This window comes from Ixodes scapularis, unplaced genomic scaffold, assembly GCF_016920785.2.
Source record: "Ixodes scapularis isolate PalLabHiFi unplaced genomic scaffold, ASM1692078v2 PGA_scaffold6__148_contigs__length_123643588, whole genome shotgun sequence".
Lineage (NCBI taxonomy): Eukaryota > Metazoa > Arthropoda > Arachnida > Ixodida > Ixodidae > Ixodes > Ixodes scapularis.
In genome coordinates, this window is record NW_024609881.1 from 105,747,241 (window position 1) to 105,761,751 (window position 14,511).

Consider the following 14,511-nt stretch of genomic DNA (forward strand, 5'->3'; position numbering starts at 1 on the left):
CTAGGCTGCATTTCGCCGAAAAAGCCTCTGGAGCACACTGAAGGAGTTGGGCAGATTTCGCAATTACTTGATTCAGAAAAACCTGCTTGACAATTTATGAGGAAAATTATCTGCTTTCAAAAGGTGGGAGACGCGTCCCGCAAAGTTAGAAGCTGTCGCGGCATTATGATATTTCGCGCGTCCAATATTTATATTATACCCCCGTCGAAGTCAGCAAGAATATATGTCTACATTGCTCAGGCTGACCGGCCACAAAAAATACTCATTTTCTCTGTTCAGGATTCGAAGTCAAGTTCAATGCAGAGAGGTTCTGCGTGAATCTCCAATGAAAACTCTCTTCAGTTTGTCCGTATTCGTCTCCGCGCTACCGGCTAGAACCATTTGGCTGAGTTTAAGTAGTATCTCTCTGTCTGTCAAATATACTTTTATTCCGCAGTTCACTTTAATAGCTAGTCAACTAAGCTCATATTTCAACTCGAAGAATATACTAATATCGCTTTAGTGGGACCCATAGTATGTAATATAATACATAATTTGCTCGACCAAATTGACCTCTCGATTGCCACTAAAACCTGAATTGAAATATGAGTATCAGCTGCTTAGTGGGGCGCCAGTGGGTTAACATGCTCCTTGGCTCAAGAAGTGCCTGCTTAATTTTCGTAATTTCCCTGCAGCCTGTGTTGTTCACCGAGCAGACGACTGGAGCTGTTTCTTAAACGCTGATACGCACAAAAGATCGATTTCGCGGACAGATAAGTCGCATGGTCGAGGCATCCGAGTTAGCTGAAAATTACTCTCGGTGGAACAATTCTGTAGTCAATGCCGCCTTCCTTAGATGCAGTGGCGGATCCAAGGGGTGGGGGGGGGGGGGGGGGGGGGCGGTGGGGGCGATCGCCCTCTTCCCCCCCCCCCCCCCCAAACGCCTCGCCAGGCCACCCCTCCCCCCCGGGATTTTTCGTCAGCTTGAAGAAACAACGTAAGCAATCGACGCGAGGGACAAAATATTAAACCAGGGGTGGGTAGACGCGCCTGCTGGACGCTTCCAAAATGGGGTTTATCTCCGTCAAGGTCACGGTACGTCTTCCTGACACGGACGGCGCCAGGAGTTTCGAAGTGGAGAGGCAGTGGGGAGGCGCACCAAATATCAGGGTCCTGGACTGCAGGTACACTTCCAAACAAGGCCAGCACGTCGAGCACGGGGGGAAAATACCTTCAACATATATATTCCCCTTTCTCTCTCTCTCTCTCTCTGTTTCCTCTCTTTCTTTAGAGGTTGTCTGGGAAAAATTTGTGCCCTGAAAGCTCCCAAACGCAGACGCCAAGCAGCCTTCCTCAACGGTACGATCCTATACACAGCGGATTATCCTTCCTTTCTAGCGGCCGCCTTTTCATCACTTTTCGTTTAATGATTTCTTCGTGGTTCTGGGCTTGTCTTTTGGCATGTCGTTTTTGGCTTGCTTTGAGATGGTGTCGCCCACGGGCTCACTAAATGCTCATTGCCAAGGGAAGTGCGGAGGGGACGTACCAGGAGGAAACGTTCCAGGGGAGGGGGGGGGGTGGAGCTTGTACAACCTGGTGACCAATTGCTTTTCTTCTCAACTGAGAGAGGAAGCAATTGCTCTGGGTACAGTGTAGTCTGGGTTTGAGCTTCTCCTGAAGACGCTCCGGACTTCCCCACGACCTTGGCTTAATCATAAGCCCGCTTTCGTCCTCGCCTCCATACCTCACTGAGGATCAGCGCCGCAGCGCGGAATACAGAAAGAAGCCGACGAGCGCCAGAAGGGGGAGGTGTTTCCTCTAATGGGCTTCATACTGCCTGCGGTACGACTTCTCGTTGCGGGAAGCTAATAAAAGAAAGATAAACGGTACGAGCACTCTAAAGGCTGGAGGCTGCTTACACCGTGGCTTACACGGGGTCCTCAAGCCGACGCCGTAGGCATTTATTTGTATACAATGCCGTTTCAACTTAGGGTGGCGGGACATATTTTAGGAAAGGCGCCCGCTACCCCTTGTCTCCCCTTGGCGCCGTCTTTACTTTTCGAGTTAAACGCGGCTTCTGTGGATTGACGGCAGAGCTTTCGCCCGGCTTTGCAGGAGCGAATATGTTTGTGTTGAACGGAACAGAGGCGGTGCTTGCTGGTATGCAACTGCGGCTTGGAATTCCCTGCCTAGGGACTTAGGGAAAACGAGCCCCTTCAAAGATGCGACTATACATAAATTAAATAGACAGTGCCTGAGCCCGTTCAAGTGAACACCGACTCCCAAACATCCATGCTGCAGTCGTGATGGGCCTTTAGCCCAGTTGAGATTCGCCGACCGGACAACCGCTCTGCCCCGTCATATCTGAAGTCCTCTCGACCCTGACGAATGAGCTAACTACCCAGAAACAAGTAAGTGTTCCTTTCATAAAGAAAATATTCAGACGAAGTGCAATTGAATAAAAATTGGGAGGGTCCATTGCTGGTTAAAGGTCTTGTCTAAGTTTAAAAGTTATAGTTGCCGAACTGCAACATGCTTTCAAAAATATTCAACAATTATTCGCTTTCGTTCTCTCGAGTTGCATCCAGAACACGTGAAAACACGAGTTTGGGTTGGTAATTCCGCATGTGCTCCGCTCTGGACATTACAAATATATGGCGAACAACCGACGAACTTGCCTGGCAGCGTTCGTGTCGCTCGCTGCGTCAACAGTGTTTTGACGCCGCGAGCAGCGTCGAAGCCGCCGGGCCATTTTTGTCGCTTGTTTGCAACGTAATCGCTCCATTGAAGCAACCGGCGACAATGAAAAATATGTTTTAAAACCACGTTCTGCATTTTGGCACTGAATATAAAGTTCGAACTACTATGGCAAGCTTAATCTCAAAGAACAGCCGAGTTTTAGATTAGAACGTTTTTCGCATTGTCATTAGCTGCATGAGCTTCCTCCGTATAGTTGGCAAAGGTTGGCTCTCCGTACATGCTCTGCGGGTGTAACGAGAATATGTAAATATTTAAGCAAAAGGAGCCCAAAGTTGTAGCACCGAACATTCATCGCCAGTAGTTAAACTTCTTTTCTATTTCTAGCGCGCTGCCACGCGATCGGAGTAATCCCGTTTCCTATGAACTACAAAATTCCTTGCGTTATGGTGTTCAGAAAGGATAGTTCCACCACAATTTTCTAGATACTTACCTCTCGCATGGTGACCCGAAAGGTTTTAATTCAAAGAGTTCATCCTCGACAGGTATACCGATACAAAAGCTCTTAAGATCTATATTATGTTATCAGAGTTTAGTAAAAACGATAACTCCACAAAAAATATAAACACTCCCCCCACTTTCTCCCCCCCCCCCCCCCCGCCGTTTTACACCGAGGAACCGCCCCCCCCCCCCCCCCCCCCCCTAAAATGAAGATCTGGATCCGCCCCTGCTTAGATGATCAGAACTGGTTAGAGTCTATTACCGTCGCTCCATAGTTTCGGTTTTGAACGAAATCTCAGAAACGAAGGTTTGACATGAAAAGAACAAAAAACACAAAGAAAACAAAACTATGCCTCTGCAAGTTTATGTGCACAAGCTACACTTAACCGTCTCAGTTCAAATACCTATAAAATTGGGCATTAAACAAAAGAAAATCTGTTAAATCGGATGCGCCACCCGTTCAAGCGGCCCGGCCGAGCCGACGCAACCTGAACCCAGCCGCCTTGTTTGTGTGGTGGTGGCGCCCCCTATAGACCAGTGTCCGCGCCAATTCCGGGGCGCCGCCATGTTTATCTACGCTCGCGCCACCACGCGGAAAGAACTGGCAGGCAGGGAGGGGGGGCTGCCAGGGGCTGCGTCGGCGGCGTTGCTTTGGGTAGCTGGATGCGGCAGGCTGTCCGAATGCACCGACACATCGTGAAAGATGTCTTCACCAGAAGCCTCTGCGGCCCGTTCTTCAACAGGCAAGATGTCGTGAACATTCGAGAACCCATCTCGATCAAGGAAAATAAGGGAAAACCTTTCTTGTCTTAGATGTTCTCGGTGTCTCTGACCCTTGACATCCGCGTTTCAGTCCGGTTCATTGCGTAGTAAATATTTCGCTACCGCTTTCTTGTAGCTTTCAAATGCTTGATTGTTGGCTTCTTGTATACGACATTACATTCGTGGCACGTTTGAGACCGATTTTCGCGATCTGCTTGCCTTTCTGCGGCAGCGCGGCTCTGCCAAGCCGAAATAAGTGCGAGGCGTTCACTTGATCGAACGCAGTTTTAGCGAATGAAAGCGAGACGACGACGTTTCATCGAATGACTAGCGAATGGGTCTAGTTACATAGACAGCTCGGATTAGCTTTCTTTTGTAATGTGGCGCCTTGTCTGCCGCTGCGAAGCGGAGTAAACGAGGGCTCCGAGCATGTTAGCACGCGTCCCCCCCCCCCCCCCCCCCCCCCCCACACACACACACACACACACTGCGAGCGTCTGGGTTCGAAACAATTAATTGCCAGTTCTAAAGAATGGTACTTACTTGAAGTGGGAGCTGGAATTCTACGAGGTACCAGAAGACACTTACTATCGGGCAACGAAGCACGGTGCCTGTGGGGGCGGAGTCTAGGAACGCTACTGATTAATATTGTGACAGGCGATCAGTTATGATAGCAGACAAAACTTCGACTCGTTTGTTCAGAAGTTCGCGGTGATATTTTATTAGCCCTCGTTACAGCACACCAAGGATCTTAGGCAGTGAAATTCACATCACGCAGGCTCGTCCGTCGTAGTCAAATGAGCGCAGTCGACGATGAGGTGTAATGAGCTACTAAGCTTCACAAGGAAATTGCGCGTGAGAAAGAGTTTTGAGGAAGTCCAAAACACCGATCCAGCAGACGCACGCACGTACGTTTACTCCGGACTTCATGAACCCGACGGCGCAAGATCAAAGAGCACCGCCGCCATCGCCACCCGGTTTTCTCTGCACTTTGCGCGACGACGGCACTGCAACGGAGGGCACTCGCCTCGGCGTTAACAATCCGCGAAATAGATTAATTTCCCACTCTTGAAGCCATTCCAAATGATAAATGAAAATACCTCGGCGTTGTTGAACATCTGACGACACAACCAACACAACTGTGCCGCTGGCTGCGTGAGCCTGACACAAATGTGCCGAGCGCCTGCTCGGCACCGTTGTTGCTCGTGAAAGCCTGCTTATTTGTAGTTGAGACGATGATTCCACATCTTTCGTGGTGCTTGCAATAACTTTGAAGGGCAGGGGAACCTTCTCACGAGGACATTGAAGACACTCAACACCGGAGCCACCAAAGCAATCGCACAAACCGTCGCCATGTTTGCTTCTTCTTCGTCACTCGCGGCGCGGTCAACTCGTCGCAAGATGTTTTCTGGCTCGGCTAGATGAAAACCAACAACGGCAAAGTGGCGTATGGACACACGGCTCTCACATTACGGGCACTATACTCACATACCGCGGTAAACAGGACCGATGCCGGCGAAACGGCATTTGGCACACCAGCGAAGAAGCCCTCAACGGGAACCGGCGGCGCAGGCCGACGCAGCCCCCCCCCCCCCCCCCCCCCCTCCCCGTGAGCGTCTGGGTTCGAGATTATTGTTCGCTTTTGCTCCTTGCGGTCGAGGCTAAAAAGAGCACTTCCGGACAAAGGTCTATAGGTCGCTGGAGTCGCGAATAGTAACTCAATCACCTGTTCCGAGTTCTTTAGTGACAAATGACTAAAAATTTCTACTAATAGGTGCGAAACATTTCTGAAGAAACACCGATTAAATCCTTTGCCAAGCTCTATTTTCATTTACCTCAGTTCCTAAGGAAAACCTCTTCTTATGAACCTTCAACGGAAGCGAAATTTTTGCGCCTATTTCTTTGTGTAGACGTGGTCTCCCTTATAACAGCAGCTCACAAAGACCAGTCTTTCTTCCGCGAACGCTAGAAAAGCAATTTCAAATCAAATAAAACGATTTCTCAATACCACCTGGTAGTTGAGGGGCCGAGATTCGTTGAAATGTCTGACTTCATGGGCCCATCAGTAGCAGCGCCACAGAGCGGCGTGCCCGATGGAGGCACCTGTGAACGCTTGGCACACCTCCCATTTCTAGTACACCAAGGAGGTTAGAAGTACTGGGAGGGGGCACGTTGCAATATTGGTGAAGCCTAGTCATAAAAAGTTTAAACGATTTTGTGCCCAGCGTGACCACAGATCTCTCTGGCGATTGGTGCGCGTGACATGTCACGTGCGAGATGGATGGTTGATTGTGGAAGGATTCCTTGCAGGCTTGCGCGCGCTTCGTCCGGTAGGTTTTATCAGATCGAAAACTAGACTGTGGTGTATTCTAGTACCCCATAGGAAAACGAAGGCTAGCTCTGGCTACGGTCACGTAATGTGGTCACGTTGGCATGGTAAGTAAGGAGAGTAAGAAGGAAAATGAGAAAGAGGCGAGGCATCAAGGGAGCATGGCTTGTGGAGGCTACGCAGCCGACGTCATGCCCTCTCCTACCCTTCTATCCTACTTGTAGTACACCATACCTCGGACATTCCCCTTCGTCAGGATTGTAACGCGTTGACGATAAAGCTGGCGCCACCTAGTGGCGACGATAGTAATTGCGGTACCCTTGGCCATTTATGGGCCCGTGACGTTGCGAGAGGGACGCCCCGTGCAAATATCCGAACTATCCCGAGTCGCATCGCGCGGCTTTGATGGCTGATTTTGAAGCGCTCGCCAGGATCCGTCGGTTGGAACGAAAAATATAGCCATCCGCTGAAAATGCAAGCGTGTGATTATTATTTACAGATATCATGGATCATATTTCACCCGTTTCGAAGTGTTCCGCGGATACGTCAAGTTTCCTTTCTCTTCCCCTTTAGCTCTTAGCGACGACCCAATAGGCCTGTTTCTCTCGGCTTGGGGCGCTGTATACCACCCGCGAGACGCGACCAGAAAAGAGGCGCCTTCGAAGTGGAGACAACTTCCACCTCCATCCACTTTGGCAGAGCGACCGTAGGAAAGGAGGCGATCTCCTCTCCAGCGTTAATCGCTCTGCTAAAGTGGAAAGAGGTGGGAGGAGCTTCCACTTCACCACCGAGACCGTAGCGTTCGCGAGACGCCACAACATAGATGGTGCCTGGAACGCGTCTCCGACTGGTGTGTTTACCGCGTCCAAAAAAGCGGTCCCTCAATTTCCGCCTGATGACGTCATAGAAGTGTCATGCTGTCGCCGATCGCGCTCCTGGCGGTGTCACAGCACCTGTGGTAGGTGTGGCACACGCCTGTTCTGCTGCAGTTCGCTGTCGAGCTGGACACGAGTGCCAGCACTTAGCGGGCACTCGTGTACAATCAGTAAGTACACGAATCTCAGCCGTACGCTAGCGTACCGCTCGTGCCCAATAAGCGCCCTGCACTGGCCTCTAGTAGGTCACGTAGCAACATCCAGCGATACAGCCCGTGGCCTTGCTATCGATAAGTGACGAGTGTCAGACATCTCATTATCTCTCCGCAGCCAATGAGATTGCGCCATTATCCGATAAGGACACCGAAGCACGAATCACGAAGCCCGAAGAGAGAACGTAATAAGGCATGGCCTTTGTCCTTTTTTGTTGTTTTTAAAGCATGAAATGCTTTCTTAGCGGAACCCCCCTTTCTCCTTATTCCGAAATTCCCTCCATTTAGCGAGAAAATCGACGTCACGTGACCTAAGCACCAATTCTGTTTCCCCGCTAAATTTAGCGGAAAAATCTATGCCACGTGACCTGACTTCACAGCAGACCAATTCATTTTGTTGAGACGTTTTGTGTTTGTCCCCTTCTTCGTCCGACGTCTCCGGTTTTTCTTTGTATTTTCTTTTTTTTTTAAATTTCTGTAACAATAATTAGCTTGCCTGTTTGCTTTTTTTACAATTCAGTTCCCCGCTAAATTTAGCGAAAAAATCGACGTCACGTGACCTGAGCACCAATTCAGTTTCCTCGCTAAATTTGGCGGAAACTTGACGTCACATGACCTGACTACACAAGACCTATGCGGACCAATTCAGTTTTCCGGCTAAATGTAGGGGGGAAATTGACGTCACTATACGCCAATTTAGTTTTCCCGCTAAATTTAGCGGAAATTTTATCTACCGTTACAATACGTCGTGCAACCTATGCACCAATTTTGTTCTCCACTAAACTTAGCGGCAAAAATTGATGTCGCGTGATCTGTGTACCACGTCAACTTCCCTGTTAAACTTTGCAGGGAAACGATTAAAGATATAGGCTCTTCGCTCCTCAAAACGACTGTTTGATGTTTTTTAAACAGATTTAAACGATCGCTCTTCAAATACTGCATTTTATGCCTAACAATATCTTCGAGATAAAATTGACTGTCAATTTTTAACTGTCACTGTAAGTGACTAGGGCAGGGCTCAACTCTGAGTACGGCAGACTCTTTCTTTAGGTTATTTGCATAAATCTGGCAGTAATAATGCCTGGTTTCTAATTAAGATGTTACCTATTGCCAGGAGCGGGTCCGGGTAGTGCGAAAATTGGAGATTAAATATCAAAAACTTTAGAAGAGTATACTGAGCAGTGCGATCACTCAGCTCTCCAACGACTCGTATTATGGGGGGGAAAAAAACACCGAGGAAAGCGCGGGAGCCGTTGCTGATTAAGTTAATCTCAGCTACTTTTATGCTATAGCGGGTAATAGCATCTTGCGTTATGGGGTGCAAGGTACGTAAGTGCAGGGCGCTCGTCCAAGGTTGCTGATTAGGGGGTCTGCGCGTCATCTTTAACAGATATGAATATTTTCCCTCTCATGGTTGTTTATCTCTCCTAACCGGCCACGGTCGAAAGAAGGAATCGAGTGGAAGGTTTCCGAGTAACATCACATCTATTTTCACATTAAGATACAAAAACGACAATCAAAACATACGGAAACCTTTTCCGAAATGGGTGAAATATGACTTGTGTTATCCGTTAATGACAATCACACGCTCGTATTTTAAGCGGATGGCTATATTTTGTGTTTCAAGCGTCCGATTCTAGCGAGCGCTTCCAAAATCGGCCATCGAGGCGTGCGATGCGTCATGAGTAGGGATGTCGCGAACTTTTGTCGAACCAGATTTTTTGGTCGAACTTTCGGGGTTCGACTGGGTCGAACCGGTTCGACGAACCCTCGACCTTTTCACCAGATTCGACCGGGTCGACTTTGTGGACAGTGTGGCCAGACCTTGATACGTCTAGGTTTGGAGAATTTCTTTTTTTATGCAAAGGGGTATTTTATTGTGTGAACAACTGCAATTAAAAGAAACTAATTCTATTCACTGAATAAGTTAATAACTTAAATTTTAGTACTGTATTGACTGAAATAGCCGATCAGCGCTGCACTTGATTCATCTCTTAGCCATTACCATCCAATCCGAAGCCAACTGGCCAGCCTGTCGCGCATGCGCACACGAGTCGAACCTCAATACAAGGTCGACGAACTTTTAAGTCGAACCTGGTCGAACTCGAACCGCGGCCGGTTCGCGACACCCCCAGTCATGAGAACTCCGTCGCAATCGTGATGTCAGCCTCCTCCGCACAGCCAAAGCCTGGCGTGATTATAAGCGCCGCCACGCGCTGACTTTTGCCTGTTACAATCTCGTGTTTCGGAGTGGCGGAAAACTGCACCACCGGCACGACGACCGTCGTGACATATTCATTTTGGCCCGCCGTGATCTACGAACTCGAGAGCGACGAGGATTTCGACTACGAAGGGGACTCGGAACAGGCCTGCTAGAAGTAAGCAGCCAACGGCAGCACCGCGAAGACCACAACCGCGAAGAATGCTGTTAGGCCTAACACACATATCCTAATCATCAGAACTATAATCCTCTTCACTAGACGCGGCACCGCGGGCCTCCTTGGTACGGGCTGTTGCCTTTCTGCGGTGCCGCGGCTCTCCTGAGCAAATAAAGATGATTATGATTATGATTATGTCAGCCGAGGACGTGATAGTCATACTCGCACACGGTGACGGACAGGCGATTCGGGCTAGAACCGTACGAACCATCCGACAGACCGACCGTCCGCCCGACAAAATCTGAAGGGGGTTGGGGTCCCCATGGAATGCCTCGCATTTAATCATGATTAGCCAACTTGGAGGTAATCGCTATTATGTGTTTTATTAACAGCGTGCTCACTTTTACCCGTTTCCTTCGCAATTCGTGCGGTTCGCTGAGCTTTTCTGCTTCTCTTTTCTTGGAAACAAAGTAGTCGGCACAAAGCCAGGTAGCAACCGAATATTCTTGGTAGGAAAACCCAGACTCCTGGGGACAGTGGGTCGCCTTTCATAGCCCTCATCGCGAAGATGGTCACTGTACAGGCGATCGGTTTTCGCCGGCACCACATGAAAGACGCTCGAGACGGATCCACACGCTTCGGAGTTCCTCATGGTTGGGAAACCCGTGGGTGGCGTCTCGCAGTTCAGCACACTCTTGCAGCAACTCTCTGCCGCGCAATAGCGCGGCATCTTACACGCAAACGTGTGAATAAACAACTCGGCGGTACCTACGTGGCCAACTCTTCAACCTTACGTTGGCTCTTTACGATTGCGTGATTACGTTCACGACCACACTCCACCTCACAAATGTATGCAGTAAAGACAAGGGCACAAGCGCGTGAGCCTAGCTGAGTATGCTTTTGTTTGTACGAGAGCTCGTGCATAGAAGGCACTTTCCAAAGCCACGCGCTCGTGTCCGTGACTTTGCCTGCACTGCAGATGCTTGTGAGATGGAGTATAGGGTATCTATATAAGTACGGTGTACTGCCGAGGGTGGCACCACCGTGAGAGGGGCAACACGTCACTGTTGCATCTCTGCCGAAGTAAGATACAAAATCAAAAGTACACTTTATGAACTGAGCATGGTAGCTTTTTACAGATGGCAGCTCGAGAGAACACCGCGCCGAGCATGACAACCATAGAAAAAGGAGGGAAAGCAGAAGACGTCTATGGTAAAACTGCCATACTAATTGCCGACTTTCGGTGAAAATTCTTCGCGCTGAGTGGAGCATGAGCATTGCTAAACAAGAACGTACAACGTACCCATTTCAAGAACGTGCAATGTACATAGGTTCTCAAATGGGAATCCTTGAAGTCCGCCTTGGGGTCCCGAAGCCTTAGACCGTCAGTCAAGCCGATCAGTAAAACTTTTCTTTTCAACTGATGCTGGTTGACCCACAAAGCCAAATAGGCCCGACCACATGCACTGAGTGAGAAGAGTCGATTATTCTCCGTTTCAGAGCCTCAAAGTTGGCTTGCATGCATTTAGTTTTCTTCAATTACACTTTTGTTATGGTAATCGTCCATTACCCTAGGTCCTCCTTCCCTGTTAAATGGGGTCCTCCCATCACTTCTGTTGATTCAGAAGGAATCTCCGATAGATTAGTGGTTGAGAACCACTGTCCAAGAGTATGCATGCACCTCATACCTATAGTATATTTCGATCGCAGTAATAATAGTCGTTCATTTAGTTAAGATACAACAGTAAGGGTGCAGGCGAGCTGGTGGATGTTAACCATGTTGAATATACCTGAGACTGGGGTAGAAAAAAACATAAAAGTCGAAGAAACAGAACGGGACAGGACGACCTGGCCAAGTGCTACCGTTCAAATCAGAGAAGCTATACCTCTAACCTTCTTCTTTCAATGGCTTCACTCAAGTACCGGGTAACCATGTTTATGTGTGTATGTGTGAGTGTTTCTTTTTTCTAACAACAATATTTTTGTTGCGCATTCTTTTTTTTTTTTCCTCTCGATTTATCGGTACTGGCGGATATATTACTTGTGGATGTCGCAGTACCGGCGAAGGGTTTATGACGTATAGTTTGGTCACTGAAACGCAGGGCATAGCGAGTCCCGATTGTTTTATATCGCGGGACAAGTCAGAATGCGACATTAGCCGATAAGGACGCCGACGAACGAATCAAGAAGCAAGACTCTTGAACATAGCAAGTCACGTGCTTCGTTTCTCAAGTTGTCGGTGCCCATACGGTGTGCAAGTTTCTGTTCTCTTTGCGTACCTCGTGCGTCTGCATGCCTACACGCCAAATACGACCACGTCATTTCGTTTTCTTACCGACGTCAACCAATGAGAGCGCACGTTTGAAAGCCCCGTCATTGTGCGTTCCCTGCGCCATGTTGCCTTTTGATTGGCCCGACTCTCCTCGCGTTCCGAGACGCCAAAGACGCACCTTGGAATAAAGTGCCTAAGAGATTCCTACAAATAGCGACATTCTTTGACGCGCCGACTGCGTGACGGTGCAGATTTTAATGGCGGCGCACAGCCGAGGTTTGAATTGAATGCCGCCATTTTGTTCCAGCGGAATATGCTTTGTCATTTGTATTGGCTGTCATTACTTGTAAAAGAAATATCAAGGGGCTTCACCTTGGAACACTCGCTCGCCGTATACGGTACGAGGCGCAGTTGCTTTTATACTCACAAGTATAACCACGTGAGGACGACGACGATCAGCGCTGCCCACACAAAGTCCGACATTTCTTCCGAAACTTTCGTTGCTAAAAAAAAAACCGGGACCGTCTCTGTGGTGGAGTCTTCAGACAGAGAACTGCTGAGGTGCGACAGGTTCTGGGTACACCTAATCTTTAATTGTGCCGACCCTGCGACTGACTTCCTGTCCAAGGGGTTAAGGTCCAAAGGTGTAGCAAGACGTCTGAACCGACGGCTTGCAAGACCCTTGCGCAACGTAAAGTTGTGGCTAATGATGAGATATGCACAGCCAGTCGACAACTCGAAGTACTCCAAAAGACAGGGTTATCGCCTTCCAAAGTGCACAGTGCGTAATCCAAACTACCCCGAGGGATCCTTTGCATAATTGATATCGACTTCTTCAACGCTTCTGCACGCTACCATTTTTGCCATCTTAGTCTGCTGGGCTGTGAAACATGCACTGAGCACGCCCAGTCGTTTTCTTCTGCGCGATACCAGATGCCGCACATGCGTTCACAGCACAGTGACTCGGCATTTTTCGCCTGGACGATAAGCGACAGAAAGGTGTACTACCCAAACACCAATCTAAAACATTCTAGTTTCTAGGTCTGCGAATACCCTCTTCTTCATCCATGGACAAGAATAAATTTATCAGTGAATTTTTTTTTTTTTTTTTTTTAGGAAATGTTTTGTTTTTGGTGGAATGACAATTATTAGGTCTACAACATAAAACTGGGCAATGCACCACCCGCGGCATCAAGACAGCCGATGACGTCAGTTCCGTCCGCACTTTAAAGGCCTTTTAAGTGCCTTGACAACCAAAGGTATAACCACAGTCCTTAGATGCCCTTTTAGTATAACTCATGCTACTACTGCATAGGCAGTTGTGAGAGTCTTGCATAAGCACGTGTAGGCGCTTATGCGCACTTGTTTGGTGCATAAACTTTCCCCGCTGTCTGGTGCAATTTTGCGTCTCGTGTAATAATATTCCAGTTAAATCTGTTAGCTTCGAGCGATAATTTTAAGCGACCAGAGAAGTTGATAATGCCACCACGATATCAATTGTGTGATCCGTTTTGCCGTGTCCAGGCGTTAACTTCGTGCACCCGATTGTTGCTGGGATTTGCTTTGTTGTGTCCCAACACTGCAAATAATGCCATTTCATTAATATTATTTTAACATTTATATTGTTTTGCAATAATTTCATCACTCAAAGTCTCTGCATTAAAATCAAGCCCATCATTCCCAAGACGTAATCCACAGGCGCCTTATTTTTGCATTCCCAGTATAATACACTTTCTTACCCGATTCATGTTCACAGATTTAAGTTAAGCTTTTGATAATAAAAGCTAATAGCTTTGGCGGTTGATCTAAACGCAATTCCTTTTTTTTTTTTTTTCGCTCTCTGCCTCTGCACCCGACGGCAGACATAGGCCTTTCTTTGTGACGTCACGGGAGGAGAGCTGCGGCCTTATGGTGACTCGCCCATTCTCACTCCCACAAGTAAGGAGGATAGAAGGGTAGGAGTAGGAGAGGGCGTGACGTCAGCCGCGTAGCCGCTACAAGCAACACCTGCTACAAGCCATGCTCCCTTGACGCCTCGCCTCTTTCTCATTTTCCTCCTTTCTCTCCTCACTTTTCAGGCCAACGTGACCACATCATATGACCATAGCTAGCCTTCGCGTCTAGCCTTCGGTCTGATAAATCCTACCGAACGGAGCGCGCGCAAGCCTGCAAGGAACCCTTTAACAATCAACCATCCATCTCACACGTGACATGTTACGCGCACCAATTGCCAGAGAAATTTACGGTCACGTTGGCCACAACGTCATTTCAACTTTTTATAACTAGGCTTCACCAAAGCTGCAACGTGCCCCCTCCTCAGAGTACATATTCAAGGACTTTCAGTACTTGTTGTCCTCAGGCGACCTTCTTTCTCGTCTGTCAGGATGGCCGAGCGGTCCAAGGCGCTGCGTTCAGGTCGCAGTCCGGTCTTCCGGGCGTGGGTTCGAATCCCACTTCTGACAAATATGTTTTTTATCCTTTGTTTTTATATTTATTGAAATATTTT

General features: G+C 48.4%; 1 protein-coding gene and 1 non-coding gene across 2 annotated transcripts in view; one reads left to right on the plus strand and one right to left on the minus strand.

Annotated features, from left to right (window-relative positions):
- LOC115326524 (cytochrome P450 3A4) overlaps window positions 1–12,644 on the minus strand; it is a 35,636-nt gene extending 22,992 nt beyond the window's left edge. Inside the window, exon 1 of the mRNA XM_029987434.4 lies at window positions 12,433–12,644. Coding sequence (XP_029843294.2) covers window positions 12,433–12,488 — 56 coding nt within the window. The 5' untranslated portion in view covers window positions 12,489–12,644. The remainder of the gene's footprint in view (window positions 1–12,432) is intronic.
- Window positions 12,645–14,383: 1,739 nt separating this feature from the next.
- Trnal-cag lies at window positions 14,384–14,467 on the plus strand. Its single transcript has one exon. It is a non-coding gene; the product is annotated as a tRNA-Leu (tRNA).
- The last annotated feature ends 44 nt before the right edge of the window (window positions 14,468–14,511 follow it).